Genomic DNA, 27,948 nt, shown 5'->3' on the forward strand with positions numbered 1-27,948 from the left:
GACAATTTACTGTGGCTGAGCCCATAATAAAGCCTTCATATATTATAAAAGCAGGTCATCTTATGAATACTGTACATTGAGTGAACACAAGAGAAATGTGAGATCAAAGTAATACAAGAGTAAAAGTAAAGATAGTAAATAAAAATAATATATAATGATGAATTAGTAAACTAAATAATGCATTAAAAGAGTAAAAAAAGTAAAAGAGTAAAGTAAAAAGTAAAAAAGTAAATGCAATGAATATCCTTAATGTGATGTAATTACAGCCACATGTATATGCCACACTTCAAAAGCTCAAAATATATAAAATTATATAAAAATAGATATAAAAATATAATGTATTTTAAAATAATATTGTAGTTGACAGTTCACTTTCCTTTCCTGAGACAATATGTGATACCATGATAAAATCAGCAAATCCAAGAATCATTTAGGTTGGAAAAGACCTCCAAGACCATCAGGTTCAACCTTTGACCAATCTCCATCTTGTCAACTAAACCATAGAGCTAAGTGCCACATTGTTTATTAAAGACTTCCAGGGGTGGTGATTCCACCCCCTCCCTGGGCAGCTGCTTCCAATGCTGACAGCCCTTCCAGTGAAGAAATTCTTCCTGATGTCCTGAACCTCCCCTGGCTCAGCTTGAGGCCATTTCCTCTTGCCCTGTTCTGGTAACCTGGGAGAAGAGACTGACCCCACGTGGTTACAGCCTCCTTTCAGGGGGATGTAGAGAGTGATTGGGTCTCTCTTGAGCCTTTTTTGCAGGCTGAACATCCCCAGCTCCCTCAGCCACTCCTCACTGGACTGGTGTTCCACACCCTTCACCAGCCTTGTTGCCCTTCTCTCCAGCATCTCAGTGTCTTACTTGACTTGAAGCAACTCAAAATTAAGAACACAGTTCTTGAGGTGTGGCCTCTCTGATATATTATGAAATGCATCCAGAAAGTCTAGATCTGAATAAAATTTCCCTCATATAAAGTTAAATGCTCTTTATTTTCAACTTTTCTTCATGTTTTATTTTCATATATTTAGGAGAAAAAAGCCTCTTTATTTTACAAGTCTTTATTACCCTGAGGCTTTTTAGTGTAGTGCATGGTGCTGCTAACCTTCAGGGCACATATTCACAGAGGGGAATAGTCATTTTGTTGCATGGGCCTCTGTGACAGCCTGTGCAACTCAAACCTCACCCTAATACAAGTTTTGTATTGTGAAAAATGTCTTGTGCAAGCTTCTAAAACAGAGTAAATTTCACTCTGGGATATAGAAAAATACCATGAAAATTACTATTTGATTAGCAATTTCAGTCTGAAAATTAGTTATGACTTAGCAAAATATCCCTTTTTTATGAATCACCATAGTTATCTTTCCTAGGTTAAAGGAATGCTGTCACAAACATGCAGTGCTTTTTCCCTTGTGCATTAGTAAATTCACCTCAAGACATAATCCTACAAACATTGTTAAGCATAGTTTTGCTGAAATTAATGTAACTACTTATAACTGAAAGGACTCAAATTGGAACTCTACTTATCAGACAGCAAAGAAAATTACTTTAATGGGCCATTTTGGAGACTTTTCATCATTTATTATTTCTTTTTCCTAACAGAGCCCTCTATGTATGTTTTTTCAAACAGCAGACTCAATTTTCACTATGGGATTTACTTGTCATATCTATTGCTGTTTTTTACTTGGAGGTTGTATTTTCATTCTTGGAGGTAGTGGAACTACAGTTGGGCTGAAGAAGGAAAGGGAAATACCAAATGTCGTCCCCAGTTTTATTTTGTAATAGGAATAATTGCTAAGGCACTGCCAGGAGATGAGGAAGAACATGACTTGCATCTTAGCCTAAACAAGTTTAAACCCAGGTATCTCACCCCACAGAGAAGAGAGAGAGCCTATAGCCTGAAGATTAGACTGCATGGAGAATGCATCACTCATCTGTCTCTCTGAGGGTGGCACAGAAATCCTCTGTGGGAGAGCCAGGGACTCAAAACCACTGTTCTGTGGGAGAAGTGGCTTGGTCTCTGGGGTAAATATGCTGGTCACTGCTTAGAGCTTCAGCTGAGGAAAGAGAAGTCTTCAGAGCTCTGCTCTCAACCCTGTTTTTGTTTTTTACACAGTGAATATTTCATCTAAAATGGGTGGAAGATTCAATTTGCTGACCTCTAGGAGAGGGTCATATCCACAGTATAGTTTTTGCATACTCTCATTCCGTTAATCTATTGTAACACAAAGTGTGGCCTGATACAGAGATTTTCCCAGGAATATAGAACCATGCCTGCTTCACAAAGTCAAGGACATATTGGAATTCAACATTTTATGGATATTAATATGGATATTTGACATTTTGGTAATCTGGTGAGCCTTGAAAAAGGATTAAAGAGGAAAAACTATAAGTTCTGGACAGCCTCTTTACAAGGATTCAGATTCCTGCCAAGCACCATACATTTTTCTCTTTGGTTTTCAACAAATATAGTTACTTTAGGTTGTAATAGAAGGTGGGAATGCAGAGTATTTTTTTCTACTAGAATACCTTATAGAAGTCTGTTGTGATGACAATTTCTCTTCATCAGGATTTGTCCTTTGACCTTCTTTCCTGTGACTATAGCTGGTTTAAACATTTTAAGACAGTTTTCCAACATGACATTTCTTACTGAATTTTTTGACAGGAGAAGACATTATTTTATTGCCTTGTTGCCATTTTAGATCTCAGTGCTACAATAGCTTATGGCAGAATTTCAGTTGAGAGCAGTAAGTTTTCTTACCGAATACAATATCTGTGGAATGTTTATTTGGCGGGGGGGAAAAAATATTTTAAAAGGAATAGTTAGATAGGACAAAGTTTTGATGATGCCCAACTTTGCTGTGAACAACTCACTTGAATACAATATCTGTGGAATGTTTATTTACCGGGGGGGAAAAAAATATTTTAAAAGGAATAGCTAGATAGGACAAAGTTTTGATGATGCCCAACTTTGCTGTGAACAACTCACTTCAGTAATGTAACTCATTTGCAAAAGTTTTTTTTTTTTGTAGAATTCTTCCTTAATAAGTGAGGCTAAAGGATGACTTACAGCTTCAAGCTTTTTTCTTTCTTCTTTTTTCCAGCTGTATTGTTTTGCATAATGAAAGGACATTGCCTCCATGTCGCCTCCATTGCTGTTATATCTATGGATGCATTATCACTGCCTCTCTGAGTGAACAATTCCAAAGCAGCCATGGAGAATTGATTTGCTGATTACTCACCTGCTATTAATGTGGTTCCAAATGAAGTGAAATGGCAGACACACTGGCTCTTGGAAGCTCTGTCCAACTATAAAAGGAATTCTGTGCGTTCTCTGTAGTGCTCAAATGAATTTGTAGAGGCACCATATTTAATTAGATTAGTTTTAATTAGACTGCAGATGCAAAGTTGCATCTGTGTATCACTATTAGTCTTTTTTGAAGCACTTTCAGCCAATAACAAACCACTATCTCATTTGCATTAATTTAAATGTGTTAACATTTTGCTTGCTGGAATAATCACTATGGAAGAACATATAAAACTTAGAGATAAATCTGTTGCTGTCCTGTGGCACCATATGCGGAAAATGAAGTAGCCTAAGAGAAAATCATGCAAAGAAAGAAAAAAAGGAAAATACACTGAAGAATTAATTCACTCTTAAATAAATCTTTCTCAGATTTTATTTATACTTATTTAAATTCCTTTAGAGCACTTAGTTACCAAGGCAATCTTTGCAAGCTTTGGACTTTATTGATTGCTCATCTACCATTAATGTTTATTTTCTTTATCATCTTTTTATTTTAATTTCTTCATGCTTCACAGAACCCATTTTCTTTTGCTGCTTTTCCCTCTCTGTTCCAAGCTTAACTCAGTTCTGAGGAGGCTGAGGATTAATTGTTCATTACTGGTGGTGCTATAGGTTTGAAAGAATGGTTGATGAGCTGTAGCAAAGTTCTTAATAAGAGAGAGCTTCTTTAGTTAATGGCAGAATACTTGCCAGAGGAATTGGAAACCTGGGACAGAAAATTTACTGGAAAAAGTCACCAGAAACACAGCCCTCGATTTCAGCAGACTGACTTTTAATTCCAGGAGTGATTGTTTTTTCCGAGGCATTCCCTGGCATTCCTTTCCAATTTTTTTTTTTCTCTTCTGGCCAAGCCAGAGATTAATCACATCAAATCCATTAAAAATGTATATATAGAGAGACAGTAACAAGAACTCTGCTGTGTGCTTCTAATGTTAAGATTTGATGATTTTTTTTTCAGTCTCTGATTAGCAGCAATGAAATTAATCCAGTAAGAAGAATAGGGTTTAATTAAATGATTTTAGTAAGTGAGATGAACTCCTGAAAATGAGGGGATGCAGTGGCTTTTAAATAGCAGTAAGAAAATATGTTCATCAAGAGCAGTTTCTAAGGTTGGCAGTAAATACTGCAGCAAACTATTACTAGAGTAAAAATTTATTTTGTAATTAAATGTATGTCTGTCTCAGGAGAGGAGTGTACACAGGGTCTGGTGCTAAATTTATTGCTCTCAAGGTTTAGTGGCATTCTTTGTGATCTTTAAACCTGCTGTCTTCCTGTTTTTAAAAGGAACATAACACTATTCTCTGATTATGCAACTAACAAATCATTCAGAAAGCAATTCAAAGATAAGCAGTGAGCATGGAGTGGTGTCAGCCAGAGGACTGTAGATTCAAATCTTGTATAGAACTTCAGAGTCAGACCCTGAGACTATTTTCTGCAGCAAAATGAAACAAGAATGTCTAATAATTGACTTTAAGACCTGGCATATGGTTCCATTTCCTGTTCTCTTCCCAGTTACAAGAAGAAGCTGTGACATTTCAGCATTGAGTTTTCAATGTGCCCTTACAGGAATGCTTCACTTAGTGCAAAAAGTCTGGTCTGGATGTAGTTGTAGGATCAATCTGTGCTGAGCACAGTCAGGGTCGATAGGATGGAGGAAAGGATGCTCTTTCTGTGAGCTGAGCTCGTACAGCTACATCCCATAAGGGATGTAAGTGCCCAGAATATGTCTGCTTTTCATTTGGGCAGCATTAGGTAGAACTGACACCTAATGCAGATAATCAAAGGTGGAGTCAGGTACTGAGAGAGGGAATTTATTTCTGTCATATTCAGGAAGAATGACTGGCATAATTTGAGAAAAGCTTGCAGCCTGCAGTTAGTATTACATGGCTGGCCTTCAGGCTCAGCACAGGTGGGAGTCATGGGGTCTCAGAACAATGAAAAGCCTCCCAGGCTGGCTGTCCAGCAACAAGCCAGGTACAGGGATTTCAAATGGAGGGTTTTTATCAGAAATCCCTAACACATGTCTCAGAGCAGCAGACTGGTTCACCTGCCCACTCGACAGTGGGGAATTAAAGTCCCTTTGAAGGACAGATGCCTACGGTCCTTGTTTTGGGTGAATGAGGGTAGGACTAAAACAAGGCTGGGTCTTGTGATATGAAACTGGTAACACAGCTCACCACTCTTAATATATGTAAACTTTATTTGTTAATGTTATAGTTTGAATGTTCCTCCAGGAAATGAAGAGACTTAAAATAAATTCCTTCATCTAGCCAGAAGCTTTTATTTATGACTGCACTTCTAACTCATGCTGTAAGTCATGGCATTGTATAGGAAATAATTCAAACTATAAGCCAAAATCAGAGGGGATAACAGATTTCTGGTTCCCATTATCAACATCATTGACTTTTAGAGTCAGCAGCAATCACCAAATAAAATACAGAAGTTGATGAGAAGTCTTCTTTTTCATGGTTCCTCTGCTGTCCTTAGCGTAGTCATACTCCACCCTCTACTTTACATCATTTTTTTTAAAGAGTGATCAAAATAGTAGGTGAAATTTTTAGGGAGAGTTTCGCTCTTAAGAGACATACTGATAATAGTTGTTTTCACTTGACAGGTCCACCAAAAAAGTATTGGTACATACTTGCTCTATTAATCCATACTATACAAGAACATGTAGTGCTGTCCTTCAGGATGATATGTGAGCTATAAAACAGTCTTTGCCAGGCTTCTTTCAGATCCACATCATCTGAATGTGAAACTAAAACTATCACTTTGAGTTACAGCTATAACAGTTACAACACACTCTCATGGCCCAGCTGAATATAAGACCTGACTAGAGCTCATGTAAATTAATTATTTAGGCTAATTAGCAGAAGGCTAAAGCACAGTATGAAAGAAAATGTATTCCAGGTATGCTGAATTATGAACTTCTGACATTGCTAAGTAGGCAAAGTGAGAAGTACAGCAGCAGTGAGGAGTATGTTATATGTGTACTTTAAAGATTAACAAAAAAGAAACTGTAGCATGTAGGAACTGTGGATTAAGGCATCAAATGCAGTCTGCATCTTTACCTTTCATAAATCTAAAATGCTGTGTCTATACATCAGCCATATAATACCTAGGCAGTTTCAGAGTACTAACATGAAATTTACTAACATGAAATTTTATAACATGAAATTTACTATGCATGAATATGTCCTTGGTTCCTTCAGCAAACTGACCACTTTTCCAAGAAATGCAGATTCACTGGTCTCGTACAGGTATCTTTTAATGCCCCCCAGGAACAGTTTAAGTTTCTTCCAGACTGAAGAAGTAAGACAAACTTGAATGCCCAGCATTTGCACTGAGTGTTTTGGAGAGAATTGTGACCTTATGATGGTACAAAATTTCAGCTCATATATTTATGGAGATCAGAAAAAAAGGCATGGGCTTCTTGTTCTAAAAAGGACAGTCTTCTTATGGAGCATAATTCCAGATTTTATTAGATCTATTAATGAGGTCAAATGATGCTTTTAGACTGGTAGCTAATGTAAACCAAATCTATTTATCACTTTGGCAGTGGTTCCTGCAACAGCGTTAATGATCATTACAGCATTTATGGTTATCCAGTCAGGAATGGTGCTTTTTGTGCAAAAAGACAGAAGTTAGTAATCAATCATCATCATCCTTATCATAATTGTGCTGCTAAATGAGCTTCTCAAAAAGAATAGCAACATGGCTATTAACCTTAACCATACCTTGGAAATAGATTTTTTCTGACAAAGGCCACTGCTGATATAAGCTTGCAACCTTGCAAGCTTCTTTCAAAATAAAGGAGGTCAAAATACTAAGCAAGGGCCCAACCCATGTTTAGATTCTTTGCTTCAGTCTTTTAAAATGAAAATGAGTACATAAAAAGAGAAAGGAAGGTCAAAGCCTGCTTTTATTATTAAATAGCAGGTGAAAACATTTTGTCTGAGAGATTTGAGTTGTATACAGTCTGTGAATAACCAGATTAAATTTCATTTTTCTGTATTAGCAGTATAACTGTGTAATAACGTGCAGGTTCCAGACAACTGCATTTTTATAATATGTATTCTTATACACATCATGGTGATAGCTGTGTGCTGGTGGAACAGAGCAGAGAGTGGCAAAAGCTGTTGTGTGCATTCATACCAGTGGTGCTTTCTTGGCAAGGAAGGATCAAATGGATTTGTCTTTTGTGGTGCTGTTTTGAGGCAGAGGTGAGATGTGACATGAGAGTGGGTTTGTCTTTCCATCCCAGCACTGGGATGAGGCTTAGGATAGCTGGTCTGTTGGTATGTGTTCTCTTGAAATTTGAAAAACCGTTATAAATATCCCAAGCAGTACCTCTGCTTAATAGATAGAGGTCATGAAAAGATTTTAGCTTGAATGCCTAGGGTGCCAGCCTGGGACCACTGAGTCCTTCAGCACACAGCCCCAGGCAGTCTGGCAAACCACGCAGAACAGATGGCCCAGCTGCCCTGACCAGCCAGGCACACACCATGAACCAGTGCAGCAGAGCCCACAGCATTATGCCCCCAGTCTCATGAACCGGTGTCATGTCCATGAGCTGAGCAGAATGCCTGCCAGGAATTTCCTGCATACCCCTGCATGATTTGTACTGTTGATATACAATCTGATGTCCCTTGGAAAAATGCATACATACAACTGCAACCAGCCTTGCTAAGTTCTGCTGCAGTAGCAGAGCCATCCTGAGGTGGAGCAGCTCAGTCACAGCTCCAGCACCCTGCTCTCCCTCTTTCTATGACTGATACATGCTCTGAGCTCTTGCCTGTGTATGGTGCACCTCAGGCATTGCTGGCCATGCACCAAGACCACGATTACCTGGCAGTCTCAGCACCCACTTGCATTCAAATTTGAGAGGACACTGAACCAAAAAAGTGCACCTTATTGATGATCCCCATGAACATGTGTGGCTCATGCTAATTGTACCTGCAACCGTAGCACCTAAGGACCAATGCTGGTGTTACAGCCAGCCTATAAACAAAGATTATGAACCATGTGAGATCTTTCAGTCAGGGTGACTAGGGACACTGAATTTAATCTCACACTAAATGTGAAAGTGCTGGCCATACAACCATTTGTGCAAAAAAATAGACAAGATTATACAGTCTTAATCTGGAACAAACTACAAGTGCCTGACTAGCAAGTCATATTGGAATATGTCAGCTTAGGCACTTCTTTTGGAGGGTCCTGGTAAAGAGAACCACCTCATTTCCTGTGTCCTTTGTTTCAGGGCCCAGCCATAGCCATAAGCTTGGCCACTGGTGAGATATGGAGCTGCCAAGCTGTCTGGGTGGGTTCTCTCCAGAAATAGGGCATTCATGTCCTAGGTGGACAGGATCCTAGGAGGATCTTGGTGAGAAGATAGAAGGGCTATTTAGCAAGGGCTGTGGACAGGGGAGCTCTGTGATGTGCTTGGACACACCGGATCTGGCAGTGGGCACATCTGGTGCATTCTTCTAGGCTGATGGTTGGGCAAGGGCACAGCTCTTGTGGGCAGTCAGACCAAGATGGGCACATGCCCACCACACAGGTTTAGGCTCTTTCACTGAAAAGCCTCTGAGGCAAGATTGTCCTTTTATTTTATCTGTGTGCAGTGTCTGATCTGGTGAGGCATTTTTTCTGAGTCAGTGCCTGTAGGCACTACCCACACACAAATGAATGTCTATTAATAAAGATAATATTTAATGAAAGAATTTTTTTCAAAGTTTTAGCTGTACATTTCAGATCAAAAAATGCAGATATTTGGTTGATTTTACTGAGATACACTACTGCCCAGCACAAGGAATATTCTTTTTGAGATACATTCCTGTCACAGAAAGAAATGTGCCTTCTTGTATGGTCAATTGCTGCCTACGTACTGCAATTGTATTAACATAATTCTCTCTGGAAGAAGAAGATTGGTTTTGCTTTGCTCCTTGATTGTTTTTTATAATTGATTTATCAGTACTACAACCATGCAATTAATTTTTGGTAAATCATTGTGGATACTGAAGAAAAAGGTCCCCAGCCTATTAAAAATCGGTCTTTCTCACTGTTCACTATACTTAAGTGTGTGAGTGCTTGCTGTTGAACCAATTTGAAAATAAATAAAAACACCAACAAAGGCATTTATGTCTGAAAGTATTAATAATTTTTTGAAATTAACTGTTCCCAAAATCCTTAACTGCAGAATACATCTGTTTCTTTAATGAGTGGAGGACATGTGCAATGCATATATATATATAACATTCTAGGCTGTAGAAGAGTCTTTTTAATCTGTCTTTATCTTACCTTTCAGAGGGACAAAGAAACAAGTTCATCACAGACCTTTTCAAGGGTTGGATAAAAACAGACATAAGAACCTGCTTAGTATCTGTTCATATCACTCTCCTGGGCTGTGTAATGCATGGAGGCAAAAGATAAAGTTCTAAAGGAAAGACTGTCATACCTTTATGAAGAGAATTTGATTGTTTATAAAATAGAAGTACTTTACATTTTAACATTTGACCTGATTTCACATGGAGAGGCAATACATTTCACTGGGAATTTTACCAAAAATTTTATGAGGTGGTAAATTGAAATCTGAGCTGGCAACAAAGCTAAGGAACAGCAGACCTGTTTCTATGGGCAGGTTCATGGGTTTAGTATGTATGAAGAGGGAATTCTGTTTGCTCTGTGGTATATAACTCAGTGCTTCATCTGAGTGTGTGGATTCTGGTCACAGATTTGCTGTCTGGGTAATAAAATGGCAATCAGAGATCAGGAAGGAAAAAAGATTGTTTCTAAAGCTTCAAGTAAGAAGTAGACCCTGAGGTCCGGGCAGAGCGGAGGAGGTGCTCCAGGCACAGGAGCAGAAATTCCCCTGCAGCTCATGGTGAGGCAGGATGTGACCCTGCAGCCCCTGGAGGTCCACAGGAATGCAGAGATCCACCTGCAGCCCATGGAGGCCCCCGCACTGGAGCAGGTGAAGGCCTGAAGAGGGTTGTGACTCCATGGGAAGCCTGAGCTTCAGCAGAGTCCTGGCAGGCTCTGTGGGGAGCAAAGCCCAGGCTGGGCAGAAGTGCTGGTAGGACTGGTGATCCCATGGAGGACCCACTCTGGAGCAGTGTGCTCCTGCAGGACTGCACCCTGAGGGTGGGACCGTGCTGGAGCAGTTTGTGAACAACTGCAGCCTGTAGGAAGCACCTGTATTGGAGAAGGTTGTGGAGGACTGTCTCCCATGGCAGGGACCCCACGCTGAAGCAAGGGGAAAGTGTGAGGAGTCCTCCCCTGCAGGAGTGCGTAGGAGGGGTAGAGATGTGTGATAGATTGACTGCAAACCCCATTCTCTGTCCCCCTGCATCACTGAGGAGGAGGTAGAGAATGTTAGCAGAAATGTTGATCCCACAAAGAAGGAAAGGGTGGAGGGAAGGTGTTTTAATATTTGGTTTTATTTCTCATACCTTACTTGATTGGTAATGAATTAAGCTAATTTCCCCAAGCTGAGTCTGTTTTACAGCAGTAATCGGTGAGTGATCTTTCCATGTCCTTATCTTGACCCAGGACCTTCCATGATACTTACTTTCCTCTGCCCAGCTGAGGAGAGGAGGGATACAGCAGCTTTGGAGCTTTGGCAGGCACCTAGAATCTATCCAGGTTTAATGCACCACAGTAGCAGAGCATGAAAAATGAAACTCAAATCTCTTTGTTTGTGCTACAGATCTGTAATGATAAAATCAAGTTTTAAGGTCCCAAAGGCTTCCACAGGGCTGGAACATTTTCAGAGCAAGGCATGTCATTACATTCTCTGTGGCACAGTAACTACCCTACAGATAGTAACTGTTTCACCAGGGTAGGAAGTGCCATGTTCCTGTCCTTCTCAGCAGCATCACTCTTTCGTATGAAACATCCATGTAGAAAATCTGAAAGTGGCACTCTGACTTGCTGCTTGGGAAGAAGAGAGAGGAGCAGGTGCCCTAAGGTCTGAGCAAGGCTCCAGGCACTGCAGTAGCTGAGGTGCCAGTGGGACATGTTGGAAAGATTGCAGCCTTAAGGGGCCTGATGCTATGATGCAGAGCACCTCTGATGTGTGCTTGGTTCTGCCGCCTTTCATGGCCCACGATGCTGATGATATGGTGTGCTGGAGGGGTTCATTTTGGCTGTGAGTTTGTGTGGCCTCTGTGCTACCAGGGCCCCAAACAGTGTGCATGCACCCCAGGGTGGTGCTGGGGTGCCTCCTCTGGTGGTATCTGCTTGCATCATGTGCATGACATCCTCCAGCCCGTAGCTCCCTCTGCTTGTGGGTGGGTGCCTAGGACCTGCAGCTGACATGGACTTTGCTGCTCTGATGCTCCCACACTGTTTTCTGCGTTGTAACCAAGGTGATTTTATTTTGTATGTATGTGTGTCTCCACCTGTGAAGTTCAGATACCTACCCCCTTTACCAAGACACTTTGTGATCTACTGCTGAAAATTGCTATATGTGAGCAATTTTTTATTTGAGAACTTTTAAGTTAATATTAAGTACCAGAAAGAAATAACGCTGTTTCTCACTTTCACTGGGAAGGTGATGTACTATTCCAGTGTTTGTTATCTTTTAATAGTAGTTATTGTCCTTTAAATCCTAAGTCATTGTGTGATAGTCCTGTGTTAAGATTGTATATATTAACAGAACATTGGCAAACACAGAGTTTCTATAAGTTCATCTTGTCAGAATTCACAAATCTGTTCCTCTTTTAAAGGACTTTACCCCTGCATAGTATTTTATAAAAAAGGTATGCAAATTAGCTCTTTCTTCCTAGGCAGTGGAGTTCATACTTAATGTGGGAATTTATAATATTTATATGTAGTATGAATGACTAATTGCAGAATGCAAGAAATGTGATTGCACTTTCAAATATTTAAATACATGACTGACTCTCATGTTCTCAGGGCAAACCTGGAAAATGTGATACAATCTACCCAAATGTTCAAAAACTGAAAAGGTGTATAAAACCAGTGTCCATTGCAAACAATTAAATCAAAGATATGTAGGCAAGAAAGAATAAACCAGAAAATCAAACATACATAGGCGTATTTCCCATCAGTTTCATTATTTTTGAGGCTTATTCACTTGATTTTTGTGTCCTGGGATTGATACAGCTGGAGTATTTTTTCCCTTTGAAACTTCCAGTTCCAAGTCAGATTTTTTCTATTGTTTTATTTTCCTACAGTCTATCAATTGAGGTTAGAGGTGCAATATATTGTGGATATCACAAGAAAAGTGAAAGGCATTTTTGATGCCTTGAGAGGCCACCTAGAACAGAGGCTAGACAGTTAAAGGAATAAAGTAGTTATTTATGAAAGGCCTTCAAAGGATGAACCTTGGGCAGTACAAGAGCCTGGCCAAGGCTATACCCAAGATGGACAACGGGTCACAAGTTTTTACACTTTTATAAGTTTTGGTCCATTTACGTATTGGGGTTAAATGTCCGCTTACAGCTTCATGGGACTGTGAAGTCCCATCCTCCCAGATTGCTCTTCTCAATTCACTGTTGTTTATAATTTTTGGGCCTGAAGCTGCAATGGTGTTCTTGGTTCCTGGACTGGAAAAGGATTTTTTTGTCTAACTGAACTGTGAGGAGAATTTGCTCACACTTTGTGTGAAGTTCAGAATTATATACTAATGCAGCACAGAATCTGGATATTATGAAAGCTAAAACTTAAGGCATCATTTTAACCACAAATAGAATTGTTCACATGATGGAAAGCAGTCATCTCAGACTTCTACATATTTGTTTGTCATAGTTGAATATTAGCTTCATTTTGTCCCTTTTCAAGGAAGTATTTGGCCTCAACTGTTGTTAGTACATAGTTTTTGAAGAGTACTCAGGCAAACCTCTCTGGCTTGCAGGTATGGTTGGAGGCTCCAGCCCTTCTTTATCTTTCCCAGCTGCTTGGGATGCCACAGCACTATCTCTGGTAATTTTCTAGATCCTGAACTAATTTTTTGTTTTATAAGTTTTATGGCAACAAATATATGAGCCAATAAGAGTAATCATTCTAGAAATATTACCTCACAGAATCACAGAGTAAACTAGGTTGGAAAAGACCTTTGAGATCACTGAATCTGACCTGTGACCCAACATTACCTTACCAGCTAAACCATGGCCCTGAGTGCCTCATCAAGTCCTTTTTAAACATCTCCAGGGGTGGTGACTCAACTACCTCCCTGTGCAGCCCATTCCAATGCTGAAGCATTGGAGTGCATTCTGTGAAGAATTTTTTTCTGACATGTAGCCCTGGTGCAGCTTGAGGCTGTGTCCTCTCATCCTGTCACTGGTCACCTGGGAGAAGAGACTGACCCTCACCTGGCTACAGCCACCCTACTGGAGTAGAAAACATCTTTCCCTGAAGTCATTCCTTTCCCTACACTGTTTTCTGTGTGAGGTGATCTAGAGGTTTTGCTGGAAAGGGGGGCTGTTTTATTTGTCACACTGGCCAGCGTTACAGTCATTCCCTTGGGAATGCTATGCAGCAGGAAGCTGGGCTGCTGCTGTCTGCTGTGGGTCATTGTGTGCCAGGTGCAGTGTATCTTCTTTCATAGAGGGTAATGGAAGAAATTGCTGTATTTGCTGGAGGAAGTGGGAAGCAGGAGCCTGCAGGAGGGCTGAGAGCTGTGAAAGGGTAAGAGGGGAGCTGACATCCCTGCAGAAGCATGTCACTGCTGGGAAGGGCAGCCAGCTGCTGGAGACCACAGGAGGGACCTTGCTGAGGAGCCATCTGGCCACCAAGGACGTGGTGCCTTAGCTGAGCTGAAAATGAGCCCAAGAGAGCAGCCCCAAGTGACAGTGACAGAGCCAGCAGAGCACAGGGCTGTGCTAATGCTCTTCTGCTCTTATTCTGTCTCGTTTTGACTGGGGGTGGAGGTTAACAGAGGAGCTGTCTTCATTGTAATATTTATACAGATGAAACCTGACATTTAAGCTTGAAGGTCTTTGAAGGCCAATCTCTCTGAGGTACTTCCTTCAAGAAGGAGATATCTCAGCAGCTTTACTTCCTCCCTCTGGCTGCTTCACCATCCTGTCTCATCTGGACTCTTCCATCTTGCTTTCTCCCCCGTGTGTCTCCAGAGACAAGGGGCAGAGGAGCTGATGAGGCTGAGCAGTGAGGAACTGGAGGAGAGAGGGAGCAAAACACCTAAAGAGGGAGGCAGGAACACAGACAAATAGTTGTGCTCTGCAGGAAGAAGATACAGTGTTGGGTAATTGTGTTTTACTTTGACAGAACGTATCACATGCTATAAAAGGTGAATTCATACCAGCAGTAATAAACATAAATGACCTGCAAATTACAGTAGTATGTGTAGTTTTGCCCTCAGATAAATATCTTGGTTGTTTTATGCATTTTGATTTCCAGTTTTTGAGCACATAAGTACAGTAGGCACATCATATTCTCAAATAGCCCGAGCATCTTGGCTAAATCTGTAGCTGTATCAAGGATTGCTGCTAAATTCAGTGTGGGTTTATTTGCAAAGAATGGAATGTTCAGTCATAGAAAGTTTGCATAATCTTGCATGATAATGTCTAAAAAGCTATAGGCAGGGGTATATTCTGATAGTGAACTCATCTGATCAGTGCACTTCCACAGACTTATTTTTTGTGGAGATCTTTCACTGTCGGAACATACTTCCTTTAGCAGAGTTAAGGCTTCAGTAACTTCCATAAACTATTCATAGAGAGAGTCTTGCAGTTGCATGTGCAAATGCACATGCTCAAAAAATAAAGGGGAGAAATACAAACATGAGTGCATTCATTAAGTTATTTACTAATGGTTCTTTCTAGTGATGGGTCAAAGGTAGCAGCATGAACTTTAAACAGGAAAAAAAAAGTTCCAATGATTGTAAGAAAGTAAAAGTAATATTTTTCAAGGATGCTATTAAAACGAGCATGCAGAAGATTGTCTGGGGTGGAAATGTAGCTGTATAAGCCTGAATGCTAGTATTTACATCATCGGTATATGCAAGTATGTATTTTCACTTTTTGTCTTTCCTGAGTTATTTTACCATGTATCAGCATTTTCTTTTCTTTGTGTTGATCACATTTGTATTCCTTCTGCTGTGGTACTGGTATCTTTTACCTGGGTCCTTGCTTTCAGGACATTTCCTATAAGTAAATTCTGATGAATGTCAAATTGATTTCCAGAACATTGTCCCTGGGGAATTTCTATATAAAAAGTCTAAATATGGATATATATGGAATTTCCTCCCTGATTAGAAGCTGTAAGTGCAAAAAGCAAAGAAAAAACTACAGTTTCATAAACTAAAACTGCCAGTGAGCCCATGTTCAGGCTACCACAGCTTTAGATTACAGCAATGTGCTTCACATACAGCTATTTGGCAGTTGCAGCTTCCTGTTAAGCATCATGCCCCTTCTGAAACATAGATTATTAGTATTTGTCTATTCCAATGTGCTATGGGCCTGAATAATATGGAAGCTGCCATCATCTGATACTCCTTTGGTGTCACAGTTTAAATGGGGCTGCTTAATTGCTTAATTGGGAATTTTGGTGAACAGTATTTTGGTATGGGAGTCTTCACTTTTTAATTCAGCTCTTCTCTTCAGTTCTTCATTGACCTTCCTTCTATTTGTGTTCTAAGTTGGTAAAGTTTCTTCTGACACTGCACTCAGAAAGGGAAGAAAATCACTAGGATTAAGGATTTTATTCTCTTTCCCAGACTGCAGCACTTTGATGCCGTTACACATTTTGTGGCTTCCCCCTTAAAGTCTTTCCTCTGCAGTCAGATGTCCTCCGAGGCATTTGATAATTTTAGATCATCTAACGGAAATGTCAGTTTTAGTCCTGAGGCCTGTACCTCTCCAAGTATTTTGTGTAAAGCCTAGTAAGGATGTCTTTATATAAAGGACAAAATTTGTAGCTCTTAAATTTAATTACTCAGTAATACATCCTTCCCTTAGAATCTAGCATGCTCGAAGGACCAAGATTTAATGACAGGTTGGGACACAGGCTGTACCTAGTGCAGCTCAGTAGAAGCAAGTCAGTGAAATGAAGCAGTCAGTCCTGAGAACTTGAGGTTTGTAGGGATTTGCTTTGGCTTAGGTTCACTGTCATGGGCAAATTGCCTTTTGCAGTTGGAGCATCACTAGGTGACCATTGGGAACCTGTATTCCCACTGTGTCCATTATGCTCTCACAGATCACTGTGGAACACAAGTACAAGCATGACCTATGGGTATGGTCTGGAGATAAGCCTTGTAAACAGACCCCTGAACCCAAACTAAAATTATAATCTAAGAGCATCACAGCTGCTTTATTTGTGAAATGTAACAGGTGCATCAAATGACCCACAACATGCATACAACTCTGCCTGGCATTTGTGGGAGGAAACAACAGAGAGGGATAAGAGAGCTCACATTTGTCTGCATCCATGTCTGACTGTTGTTCAGCATGAGTGAAGTATGCAAAACTGGTACTCAAAATGCCTTGATTCAAGACATTCCTAGAGCTTACTCCTTTCAGTGCCCTGCTATTGCCCAGGAGTAAGCCATGTGTTTCTTTTTGTCTACACTCTCCTTTTGCAAATAGGCTTCATTCCTGCATTTCTGACTGAAGTCCTAGAGCATACCCTGGATTGGATCAATAACACTAATTCAAGACCTTATTTACTAACTGCTACTCAGCAAATCCCCTCTTATAGATTTGTCTTTAAGAGCTTTGTAGAATCACCAAATCACTTAGACATTCATGACAGCTTCTTCAAAATAAGTATTCTGTATTTTCCCAGAGGAGTAGAAAAAAGAAAATAGCACTGAAACACCAGAAAGTTTACACACATATTAATTATCCTTAAACCAATAGCTTTTGCTTGGTCGGGTAGATAAGTATTGCTTGTTTCAAAGCACCCCCTTGTGCAGGCAGTCGGTAAGACAAGTTGTACAAGAAGCTTCTGGCTCCCTGACATCTTGATCTGCATGGGTCATGATCTGCATTTTTTCAAGTTACCCACCCTGCCTCAGCTGCCAGAGAGGTCTTTTGTTCAATGGTTCATGTCGAGAGACCTCCTGAGGTTTCAAATTGCTGAGCCTGGTCAAACTGGTACAATATGGATGGAGGTAGTCTTCAAACTGTAGGTTCCCACTGTTGTCCACTGGTAAAATATAATTCTTTGAAAAGCTGATATAAGCATGGGTAAAGTCCAACTGAAATCAATCAATATGGATCTTCAATATGAGCCGCTGCATAAAAAGAAATTTCTTACACTGTTGATAAGATTTTTCTAGATACTAGTCATAGTTGGTAAACAGCAGCCTAAAAAAATAAAAGGCTGCAGATTTGAGTCTTCCAAATTGACTAGTGACTTCAGTCTGTCCACCTGGAGATGACTTCATAGAAAGGTAGCTTTTGAAACCTTATCTTTTACCGCAATCAAGGCTCCTCTGGCAGCACCATAAATTGGGGAGCACAGGTAGAAAGACTCTCAAAGTCTTTAATAATTCTGGAAAATTTTGTCAACGTTATGTAAAAACAAACAACTCTTCAAAGCCAGTGATGACTGTATGTTTCACTTGTCTTAAATCTATTATTTACATCCATTGACTGGGCAATCTCTGTCAACAACAATGTTCAAATGAGCCATTTCCTTGACAGAGATAGTACACTTCTATAGGGAAAAATAATCCATTCCTTTTTGGTTTTGAATTTTGCAGTGGTTTTGTAAATGTTCAGATTTTGTGCTGCCTCAATTTTTATTTTTTTTTTTACTTTAATGCTTATGCTTTGTTTAATAAAAAAAGGAAGCATATTTTTTCTGAAGAGGTAAGTAAGGAATTTTGCATAACTCTTGGTGTCCCAGATATTAATTCAGTGATATTTTAATTGCATCACAAGAGCTATTGGTTGAAATTAAATTACAAACAGATGAGAGCAGGCAACACATTGTGAAAAAGAAGCTGAGGTATCTGCAAGTGTTTCAAATGTTCCCCAAGGTACCCTACATTGTTCATGCTTCAGAGAACCAAGGCAGCAGTGCCAGAATACCACCTGATGCAACACTTTCAGCACAAAGGCACTTGAATTCACTACCTACACAAGCTTTTTCATCTGCAGGGTGCATATGTGTTTGTCCTATTAATGCCTGCATTCCCTGTCTCCTCAACCCATTGATTCTCACAGTTTACCTGCACTTGATGTGTTCCTTTTCTCTTACCTCACAGAGTGGCATCCTGCTGGCAGAACCCCATCCCATATAGTTGCTACCCCCCGTATTCATGCTGCAGGCACTGCTGACAAATCAGTGAAACAAAAAGCTGATAAATTTGGGCGCATCATTAATTTCCTTTTGTCATAACTCCTGTGGAGTTATCTTAGGTACAGTGTTATGTAAATGCTGTTTCAGACTAAGTACACATGAAGTTTAGAATTTGAGTAAAACACATAGTTCTTTTGAAGGATGATGGGTTTACATTTCTGAGTGCTGGGTGAAAATAAAGATGTAAAAGTGACAGTTGTGCTACTAAATGGTGCCACACCAGATTTGAAGACAAAATTAAATACTAATGCATGAAATACATATTTTAAGTGGTGATTAGTGCAGATCTAATGCAACTTTAACTGCAGAATTGCTGCTGCTGACTTCATAAAATACATCCCATAAACAGCTGCTGATCTGTTCACCATTTGTGTCTTACCACTCATTTGTTTAGTAATCAGTTCCCATTTGTTCTACATATGGTACAGCTTTCCTTTTATAGCAGCTGCATTTAATGAACAATTGGAGGCACAAAAATATTACAGAAATATTTAACTATTCTCCTACATTTTCATCTGTCATTAGGGTTGTTTGAATAAAAGTTAGAAAAGAAGTTCATTAAATACAGAGTAAGGAAGGTGTAAATGCTCTATCATCTTCCTGAACTGGTAATTCATAGTGGAAGTTCCTTTGCACTCCTCTTAGCTCCTTTAGGCAATTAATTTTCTCTGTTTATACTGTCCATTCCCTTTTGTGATTCACTGACGTCAACATGTCAAATTTGATTCACTTTTTGGTTTTGCTCTGTAGCTCTGTATCATATTAGAGACCTTTAGGTAATGTAGTGAGTATCTTGCAGACCAACTGAGTGCATTTCAAGATTTTTAGAAAATGACAGTTTACAAGATTAAAAATTTTGTCAGGTGTTCTGCTTAAATGTGGGAATCAGTAGTCATTAAAGCTGATTTGTGTGAAGATAATTGCCTTCTGGAGTACTTGTGTTTAAGTGTCATCTTAATTGCTTTTTTCCCAAAAATTCTGATCTTTAACAAGGACATTTTATGCTAGTAAGGGTTCTCTTATTTATTCATGCTTCAGCCATGTCCTGCAGCCTGAACTTAATGAAAAAATGTAACACAATCTTTTGTTTATAGGAGAGTATAGGTGAGAATACAGCTGTGTGCTGAAACTTTGCTAGTGTTAAGGGCAAGATGCCAGATAGGGCAAATGCCTGTGGATTGGACAGCCCTCTGTCCTTGGTCAGTCTTCACTGGTGACCTTGACCTGCAGCTATTGCAGGGAATCTGCAAATCTGTCAAGTGCAGCAGTGGGCAGAGGAAAAGGGCCGTTCATTAGAACTGACTGCTTGGATCAGACACCATTCCAGAAAAGGGAAATTTCCAGTCAGTTCCACCCGAGTCAGCCACAATGCCAGGTGGGTTGGGGAGATGATTAAAGAAAGAAATGAGTAATTGCTTAAATGTGCCAAGCATTTTACAGATTGCACAGTGTAAATATTTTGGATATACTCTTTTCAGATGGTTGATGAATCAAAATAGCTGCAGGTGAGTTTGATATGTGTCACCAGGCTTGTATATAGATAGATGTGTTAAATTGGCATTGTATGGGCAAATGCTCAGTTGGAAGAAATATATAAATGATGACAGGATATTTTAGAAAGGATCTCAGGTATTTCTGCAAGGCATTTTCATTGAAAAAGGCTTAGCTGTGAGAGAAATGTGCTTGTTTCTAAATTTAACCCTACTAACAGTTTACCACCTTCTTTTTGTGTGTGTGTCTTTTTCTCTTCCAGTGCCACCTTGGGCCTTAATAGCCATAGCCATAGTTGCAGTCCTATTAATCCTCACCTGCTGCTTTTGTCTCTGTAAGAAATGCTTGTTCAAAAAGAAGAACAAGAAGAAGGGAAAGGAGAAGGGAGGGAAGAATGCTATTAACATGAAAGATGTTAAAGATTTAGGGAAAAGCATGAAAGACCAGGTAAAGTAACTCTCTGTTTCTTGAACTTTTGGGTTGCATTTGAAGGTTTCTGTTTGATGTGTCTAGAAAAAGCTGTGCTTGTTGTCTCAGTAGTGGCTCTCTGAAGAGTGGCCTGATTGACAACATCTTCTCAGTGGTATCACAAGGGATGAACCTGGGTGTGGCATCACTGATGAAGCAGCCAGCCAATTTCCCTGCTCTGCTAAAAACACATGAGCAGGCATATAGTGACTCATCCTTAAGGGGTGAGTTTATATGGGGTATCCTGCTTGCTTCAGAAATGGAACAGCTGTGTGCGATTTTCACTATACTTTTCTTTCAAGACTAGTGTTTATGTATCTATGTATCTTACTAGCTGTATTTCTGAGATTACATGATAAAGAAAAGTAGTTGTGAACTCTAAATTTCTTTTTACACAAAAGTTCAGCAGAGAACGAAACAATAGTATAGAGGCAAAAATGAGAGTCAGAAGCAAGGGGAAATAATGAAAAAGGAAAACCACGGGGATATTCAACACAGTGATGTTTGGAGAATTCATTTTGTTCTAGAGAGGAGAAGATTAAAGGTAACAGGCCTACTTGGAGCTGTAAGTCAACTGAGTAACTTGGAGAAGATTAATATAATGCCCTTTGAGAGCAGCATAATTTTCATAAGGGCAGAAGAGCTTGTCCTTCAGATCTACTTGGTGGAAGAGAAGCAGAGGTTGCAGGGCTTAATACTAAGGGCCACAGACTCAGCTAATACCTTCTTGAGAGAAGACAAAGCTTTTTATTCATGGAATTTTAGTACTGCTCTTCCTGCAGCAAATTGTTTGGAATAAGCAGCAGAATGAGGAAATAAACATGAAGTATCTATTAGTCCTCAAAGCTCAGAGATTTCCTAAGCTAAGAAGACAAAGGGCTAGATTTTTCAAAAAGGAAGGACTGAAGAAATTTAGAGAAGTGCTTTGCAAACCCTCATAAATAGAAGCAAATAACTTTAAAAATATTGCATAGTCAAGTCTATGTTCCCAAGATTCCTGGGGAAGTTGAGCTAGAGTAGTACAGGAGCAATTACCCAGTCAAAAAGAGAGAATAAAAGCATGTTCAGGAATAAGGACATGATTCCACAAGTTGGGATCTAGCATAGAAGAAAGCTGAGCTGAAGGCACGTGGATCAGAAATACAAGTCAGAGCTGGGAACCTGAGAACTAGGGCCAGCTGGTCAGGGACAAGATCCAAGAAGAGAATCTTAAAGCATGGTAGCTAAAGAGGCACTTGGCCCGGTCCAGAACAGGTGGTGAAATGCCACTGATCAGTACTGGAGCAGCCAGCAGTAGGGCTCATCAGCCAGTCTTAAGAGTCCTGGAAGAGGTTAGCATGCTTTTCCAGGCACGTAGGATGTAGTAGGGGAAGAGCAAGATCAGGAAGTGAGGTGAGGGTGAGGAAGCCTTACAAGTCTGATGACCAGCTGCAGTAGACCACGTGAGAGGAGTGAGAAAAGAGCACAGTTAAGGGGAGGAAAATAATGGATAAGTGTAGAGCTATCCAAGCTATTTCCAGTTTCAGTTTCAGAAACGAGAGGGCAAAGAGCAAATGCTGGAGACCCTTACATCCCCATTGCAAGTGGAGTACTTTAGATACTGCGCTAGTGCACAGTTTGAACCTTGGTTCCTCCTGGAGATACAGTGCTTTGTGTGCCACACTGGTGTACTGGAGTGTGTGGCATGAGAAAAACATCCTCAGTGCACAAAATCACTAATGTAGATGGAGGTATTCCAAGGTTAGAAAGATAAGTGAGACTGAGCTCAAGAAATACCAGAGCAGAAATTTTGAGTTCTCTCTTGAAGAAGATATTATGCTGGTGTTTTTTTTCTCCATATGGTGATTGTGAAACAAACTTCTTCTCTCAAAGCACTTTGATTTAGCATTCATCCCTGTATTTGATTTATAGACTTTGTTCTGAGATATTAATATTAAGAAATTGTAAGAGATTTCCCCTTCAATGTATGGAAAATCAGGTCATCACTTGTTGGCTTATCCTAGGCTACTGTATGGTAGCTCTCCTATTCAACCCAGAATAATTTGGAAGAACTGGTTTGATTATGCTGATGGAAAAATTTCTGGAGAGCTTTGTTATGTCCTGCTAATGATAACAAACCTAATACTTTGTCATAGGATAAATAATGTGCAATTTGTTTATTGATATTTATGTGAAATTTGTTCCATATCATGTAAGGCCTTTTTGTATTTACGATGTATTATTAAGTGTTTTTAATTATATTCATTAGGACCTGGATAAATGACCATGGATTCTTGGAAAATAAGTATTTGAAATGCGAAATTACATTATTTTATTAATATTGAGCTCCATTTGTATCTTTTTAATGGGAAAATTTGATAAAAAGCTGAATCCTGCATCTTTTGTCTACAAAAAGAGCTCAGACTTTGAAATGTTGCATAGATAGGTATTTTAAGATTATTCCATTTAAAATACTTGGTATAGTTATTTAAACCTATATTTGCTTGGATATTTTGGGATTTAACTAGCATGTTTTATTTTGCACAGTTAAACCTAAGAAGGGCAGATTCACAGTTGATGTAAATGTCAGACCTTCAATAAGTAGATCACCAACTCTCCAACTACCTCTCCTCACTGTCTGGGATTTCAAACCCAGGCTGAAAGGTTCTTAAATTAGCACCTTAAATTCATTTCTAGCAGACTGACAGTGTACAGATTTTAAGTCCTTGACATTCAGTAACTTTTGCCAACTTGATTCCTAATGCAACATTTTGGCTGTCATTTTTTTCTGTATGATGTGGTTTTTATTCTAACAGTTAATCTTAACTTACCAGTGCAGGTTTTAATATACTAGCTGAACTCAAGGCAATGCTAAATGCAGCGTGCTTCAGTTTAGAGAACTGAAGCATTTTAGAGGCATAAAACAAAAAGGGGAATAATAAGAATGCCTTTTAGCTCTTCAAAGAAGCAAATTGTTAAAAAAGTAATTGGAAGAGTAAGATGTAAATTTAATGCCATTATAAAGGGTAACATATAGTACTAATGTTGTCAAAAACTGAAAAATCTACTTCAGTCATTGTTAGGCCTGAACCTGCAAATGCTAATTATTTCTGCCTTCAGCTAAAAGTGCATAATAGCTGTTGCTAGTCATATGGCATCTTGCAGGATCCTAGTTCCCTAGGCACATGAAGTTGGGAGTGCCATTTGGTAAATTGAAAGCAGCAGCTCCTGGAAATAAAACTTCTATCTTAGTCTGGATTTTTTTGTTGAGGAGAACTTCTGAACTACTTTTATTCATGCCCATCCATGCCAAATCACTATAGAGCCATGTAACTTGGCATGGTTGAAGATCTTTTTGAAATAGAGACACAGCTCAAAAGTCACATGTTGATAGCTAGATACTACAGAAAGGGAAATAAAATTTTTTATCTCTTTTAGAATATTTGTACTTCAAAATATCCACTTCCCTAAACACAATTCAAAAGACAAATTGTCTTTATTGAAGATTATCAAAAGACGTAGCTGAGGTAGAAGGGGAGGTGAATTGAAAATGAGGTTAGGTTTTCAGTCTTGAGACCTGTTTCCATTGCAGACAAGGCTTACTTTTTCAAGTCGAGTATACAGCTCTACCAAAGGCCACAGAGAGGATTAGATTCCTTCTATGGAAGGCAGAATTGTTAATGAATGTACACCTGTAAAAAAGGTCATTTCTCCATGTTTTCTACTAATGTTTGTGTGTGGATGTTTTAATTTTTATTTCTTCCTCCTATGTCCTCCTTGTCAATGTTGTGTCTCATGACTGTTCTGGATTGTCACTTGCGGTAGGTTTATTTTGCTCTTTGGACGCACCTAGACTTAAGCTCTCATGCATAGTCTCCTGACAGTTCTGTCTCCTTAGCAGAGATGGACATGTAGTAGCTTCGATACACACATCAAGAGGCTGAACTAAATTGATTGGGTATTTTTTGGTTGGATATCTATTTGGGGAGGGTGGAGGAGAGCAGAAGGAAAGAGGTTGTCATTCTTTCTACAGTTAAAATATTAAGTCAAACTGTACCAGAAAGCTCAAGTTTAAAATTGATCAGCGCATAAAAATAACTTGCTAATTATATTTCCTTTTTGTATAAATGTCACCATATCAAAAGTAGACAGAAGTAATGTGTATTTTTAATGTTTTAGTTTCTTAGTGTTGCTAAAGTGACTGCTACCTCATTAAACTTGCTGTGGGCTCTCACATCATCTCAGTACAGTGCTCAGGCATTAAATTCTTAGTGTTCCATACCAAAGTTTTTTAAGTGGTCTTAGTACAGGTTTCTGTTAGTGCAACCTAGTGACAACTAGCACTAGTGTTTTTGTGAGATTTTCCCGTCATGGTTTTCATCTTCACAACTTTCAATCGCTACTAATGCCCCTGGTGGCTCCCACTGCTTTTTTTCTTTGAGGGGGGAAAAAAAGGCCCTGAAGACTGCTTCAGAGATGGTGTAATAGCTTCAGATTTATTATGTCTGGATTTAATGCGTTGGTACAGCAAAATTCTTGATTAAGCTCAGCCTGTGGGCTAAGAAGAGAAATAGAAATAATCATTCATGAACAGCACCACTGAGAACTTACTAAGATTTAGCCCTGTTACTTGGATAATAATTGTTGTGGTCTGAACATTTTATGAGGTGACAAAGCATTTGTAGAAAAGGAGATTTAATAATTTCATAAGGCTAAAATCCTGTAACTAGTAAAGAATTTTTTTTCTTACAATGTGTGTGTTAGATGAAACAGGAGATTTGGTATTAGGTGTATGTACTACAGCCTGGAGTATAAGTAATATATTCTTGGCTCTGCTACTGACTTACTGTGTCCTTCAGTCAGCCACTTGACTTCTCTGTACATTTGTTTTTCCTTTACACAGGTCTTCCTTTTGCATTGGGGTTATGTACTAACTTAATCGGAATGTTCTGATTAATGTTCCTCTCTGAATAGCAGGTGTTGTAAAGTGACATGACAGTGAGAGCTGCAATTGCACCCAGCTGAACTCCGACATACAATGGTTTTTTTGGACTGATTCACCTTACAATTCTAGCTGTTGGTTATCCAGCACCCTTGCCCTCATGTAGACAAAATACTGAAGGAACAAGATTTTTACTGTTAGGTGCCCTAAAATATTCCAAAGTAGAGTTCATTGACCTGGCAGCATGAAGACAATAACCCAAATGAAGTCAGGATAATCCACACTGACATCTAGAGAGCCTGGATTTCATTTGAAGCAACTCAAGCCTTTATTGCCAGAAAAAAACCCAAGAGGATCTTTCTGAGGGACAGGAGTTCTGTTGCTGGCAGTGGTCTTTTCTTCTGCAATATTTGGTTACATGCTTGTTTGTTTTCCCAGTTGAATGCCTAGAGAATAGTGAGGTGTTTATTCCACAGTGCTACTGCCTGTCTCGGTGCCAGCATGCCAGTCCCCATTTGTTGTCATCTTCAGCCCATGGTGGCATTAATGCTCACCATGGCTTATCCACAATGCAGAGAGACATCCTAATTCACACTCAGAAAGATGATGTGCTGCAGAGCCACTGCAGTGGAGAGGGTTAGTCAGAAACACTGGGGATGCGTCTTCATAGAAAACAAGCCCAGTAAGTCTACTGTGGCAGTCAAAATTGATTGACTGAGTCTTGTTTGTACATTAATTCATTCTCAGCCTTGACCAGTAGTCCTGCTTTTCAACCTGCCTCAAAGACAACTGTGCAGTGTGCATAAAACTTCCTGAAAAATGTGAATAACATATTTATGAAGATAAAATGTTATAGATGAGTGTTTGTGTTCTGCAAATAGGTTTTCTGTAAAACTCTTTTGAAATTTAGATTTATATTAGATTTCAGAAGCCGGAAAATATGGAAGCAATAGCTCTGAGACTCAAGACTGGGCTTATTTGCATTCCTGTCTCTTCCTCTCAGTCACTTCCAAGAAAACCTAGGATCTTGCTTTGCATGCTTCCTGAGTTTGTTTTCCTCCTTTGTTAAACTATTTTTTTCAGTAAACTAATTAATTTTTTACTTCTGTTGTAACCTGCTGTACTGTCAGGGGTACATGAAGATGCAGATCATACTCATTCTTTTACACATTTTCTATATTGAAGGTCTTACCACTGGAAACTTCCATTTTCAAGGATGTTTTTTGCATTTTCTTGATTAACAGACCAAATTGGAGTTCTTTATTCAAGACCAGAGTCTGCAAGTTTCTAATGAGTGGCATTTAGGAAGTATGCAATTAGTCCTTAAATTAAATTACTTGAATCAGACTCTCGAGACATTTACCTATACCCTCAGACTGTATGGAGAGCTAAACTCCTACACTATGTCTGAAATTAGTGGGTGTGCATAATCTGCAACAAGAACAGCAGTTCATATTAATGAGGTATACCTTTTTAAAACATTAAAATAAAAACTGAATATTTGGGAATATTTAATAATTTTCTTTTTAAGCAAGGGTATTTACTCTTTACAAATTGATAAATAATAAATATGAATAGCAAACAGCCTTCAAACATGAGAATATCAGGTACCTCATAAAGTCCTATTTAGAAGATGGTCAGACAATTATCTCTTTTTAAGGAACTAAGCCAGTAGAACAGGTCAGTGCCAACTTTTTCTCCGTGGATCAAAATAGCACTCAGTAAATCATGTCTGGCTATATTTAGGTTAATTTTCACTATCAAATGCACATAGTCCTAATTATATAGTATGACCGATTTCCCAAACACAAATAAATGTAGTAATCTGAATGGTCCTCCCAGTTCAAGAAGCCAGCTTTGTCCCAAAGCATGCTTCCATCTGGCCCACTGCCATTAATTTGGGGAGGATGAAGAACAGTGATGGAGCAGCATGCACTGGCCAGGCAGCCTGGAGCTGCCTCCCACACGCAGCCTGCTCTGGGCGCAGCGAGCGCTGCCTGCCATATGGCAGCTGGGCAGAGCGCAGCAGCCTGCTTGCAGGAGTGCTGCTGCTTCTGGTTCACACACATGGGCCCTGCCTCCAAAGCACACCCTGACCCACAGGATGAGCTTCCAAAACAGGCTCCCAGGTCTGAGATCAGCTCCAACTAAAATTAATGTATTCATATTTTACACTGAACACCTGCTGCATTTTCTGTATTTTTCTGTTGCACCAGATTAAGTTGGTATTTTAGTACCCAAACAATTCAGCAAACACTTAAGCTGAACATGATGACCTAATGTCATAGAGCTCCTAAAGAAAGAAAACCTTTTAAATAACCCAACAAGGACCATTTAAAAGCTGGATAACAAGCAAGGGAGTAATCAAGCAAGTGAAAGCATCACATGCTGAACCCGGCAGGATTTTTCTCATTGTGTGCATCAGTGTGGCCCACTGCTGGTATGTGAGGCCAACATTCTTACAGCAG

The 27,948-nt window shown here is 39.5% G+C and overlaps 1 protein-coding gene across 2 annotated transcripts in view; it reads left to right on the plus strand.

The window, feature by feature from the left end:
• SYT1 (synaptotagmin 1) overlaps window positions 1–27,948 on the plus strand; it is a 252,325-nt gene that overhangs the window by 143,684 nt on the left and 80,693 nt on the right. For both annotated transcript variants that reach the window (XM_039704184.1, XM_039704186.1), the window contains exon 4: window positions 20,354–20,538. In XM_039704184.1, the coding sequence (XP_039560118.1) occupies window positions 20,354–20,538 (185 nt within the window). The remainder of the gene's footprint in view (window positions 1–20,353; window positions 20,539–27,948) is intronic.

This window comes from Passer montanus, unplaced genomic scaffold (genome assembly GCF_014805655.1).
Source record: "Passer montanus isolate IOZ18808 unplaced genomic scaffold, ASM1480565v1 scaffold17, whole genome shotgun sequence".
NCBI lineage: Eukaryota > Metazoa > Chordata > Aves > Passeriformes > Passeridae > Passer > Passer montanus.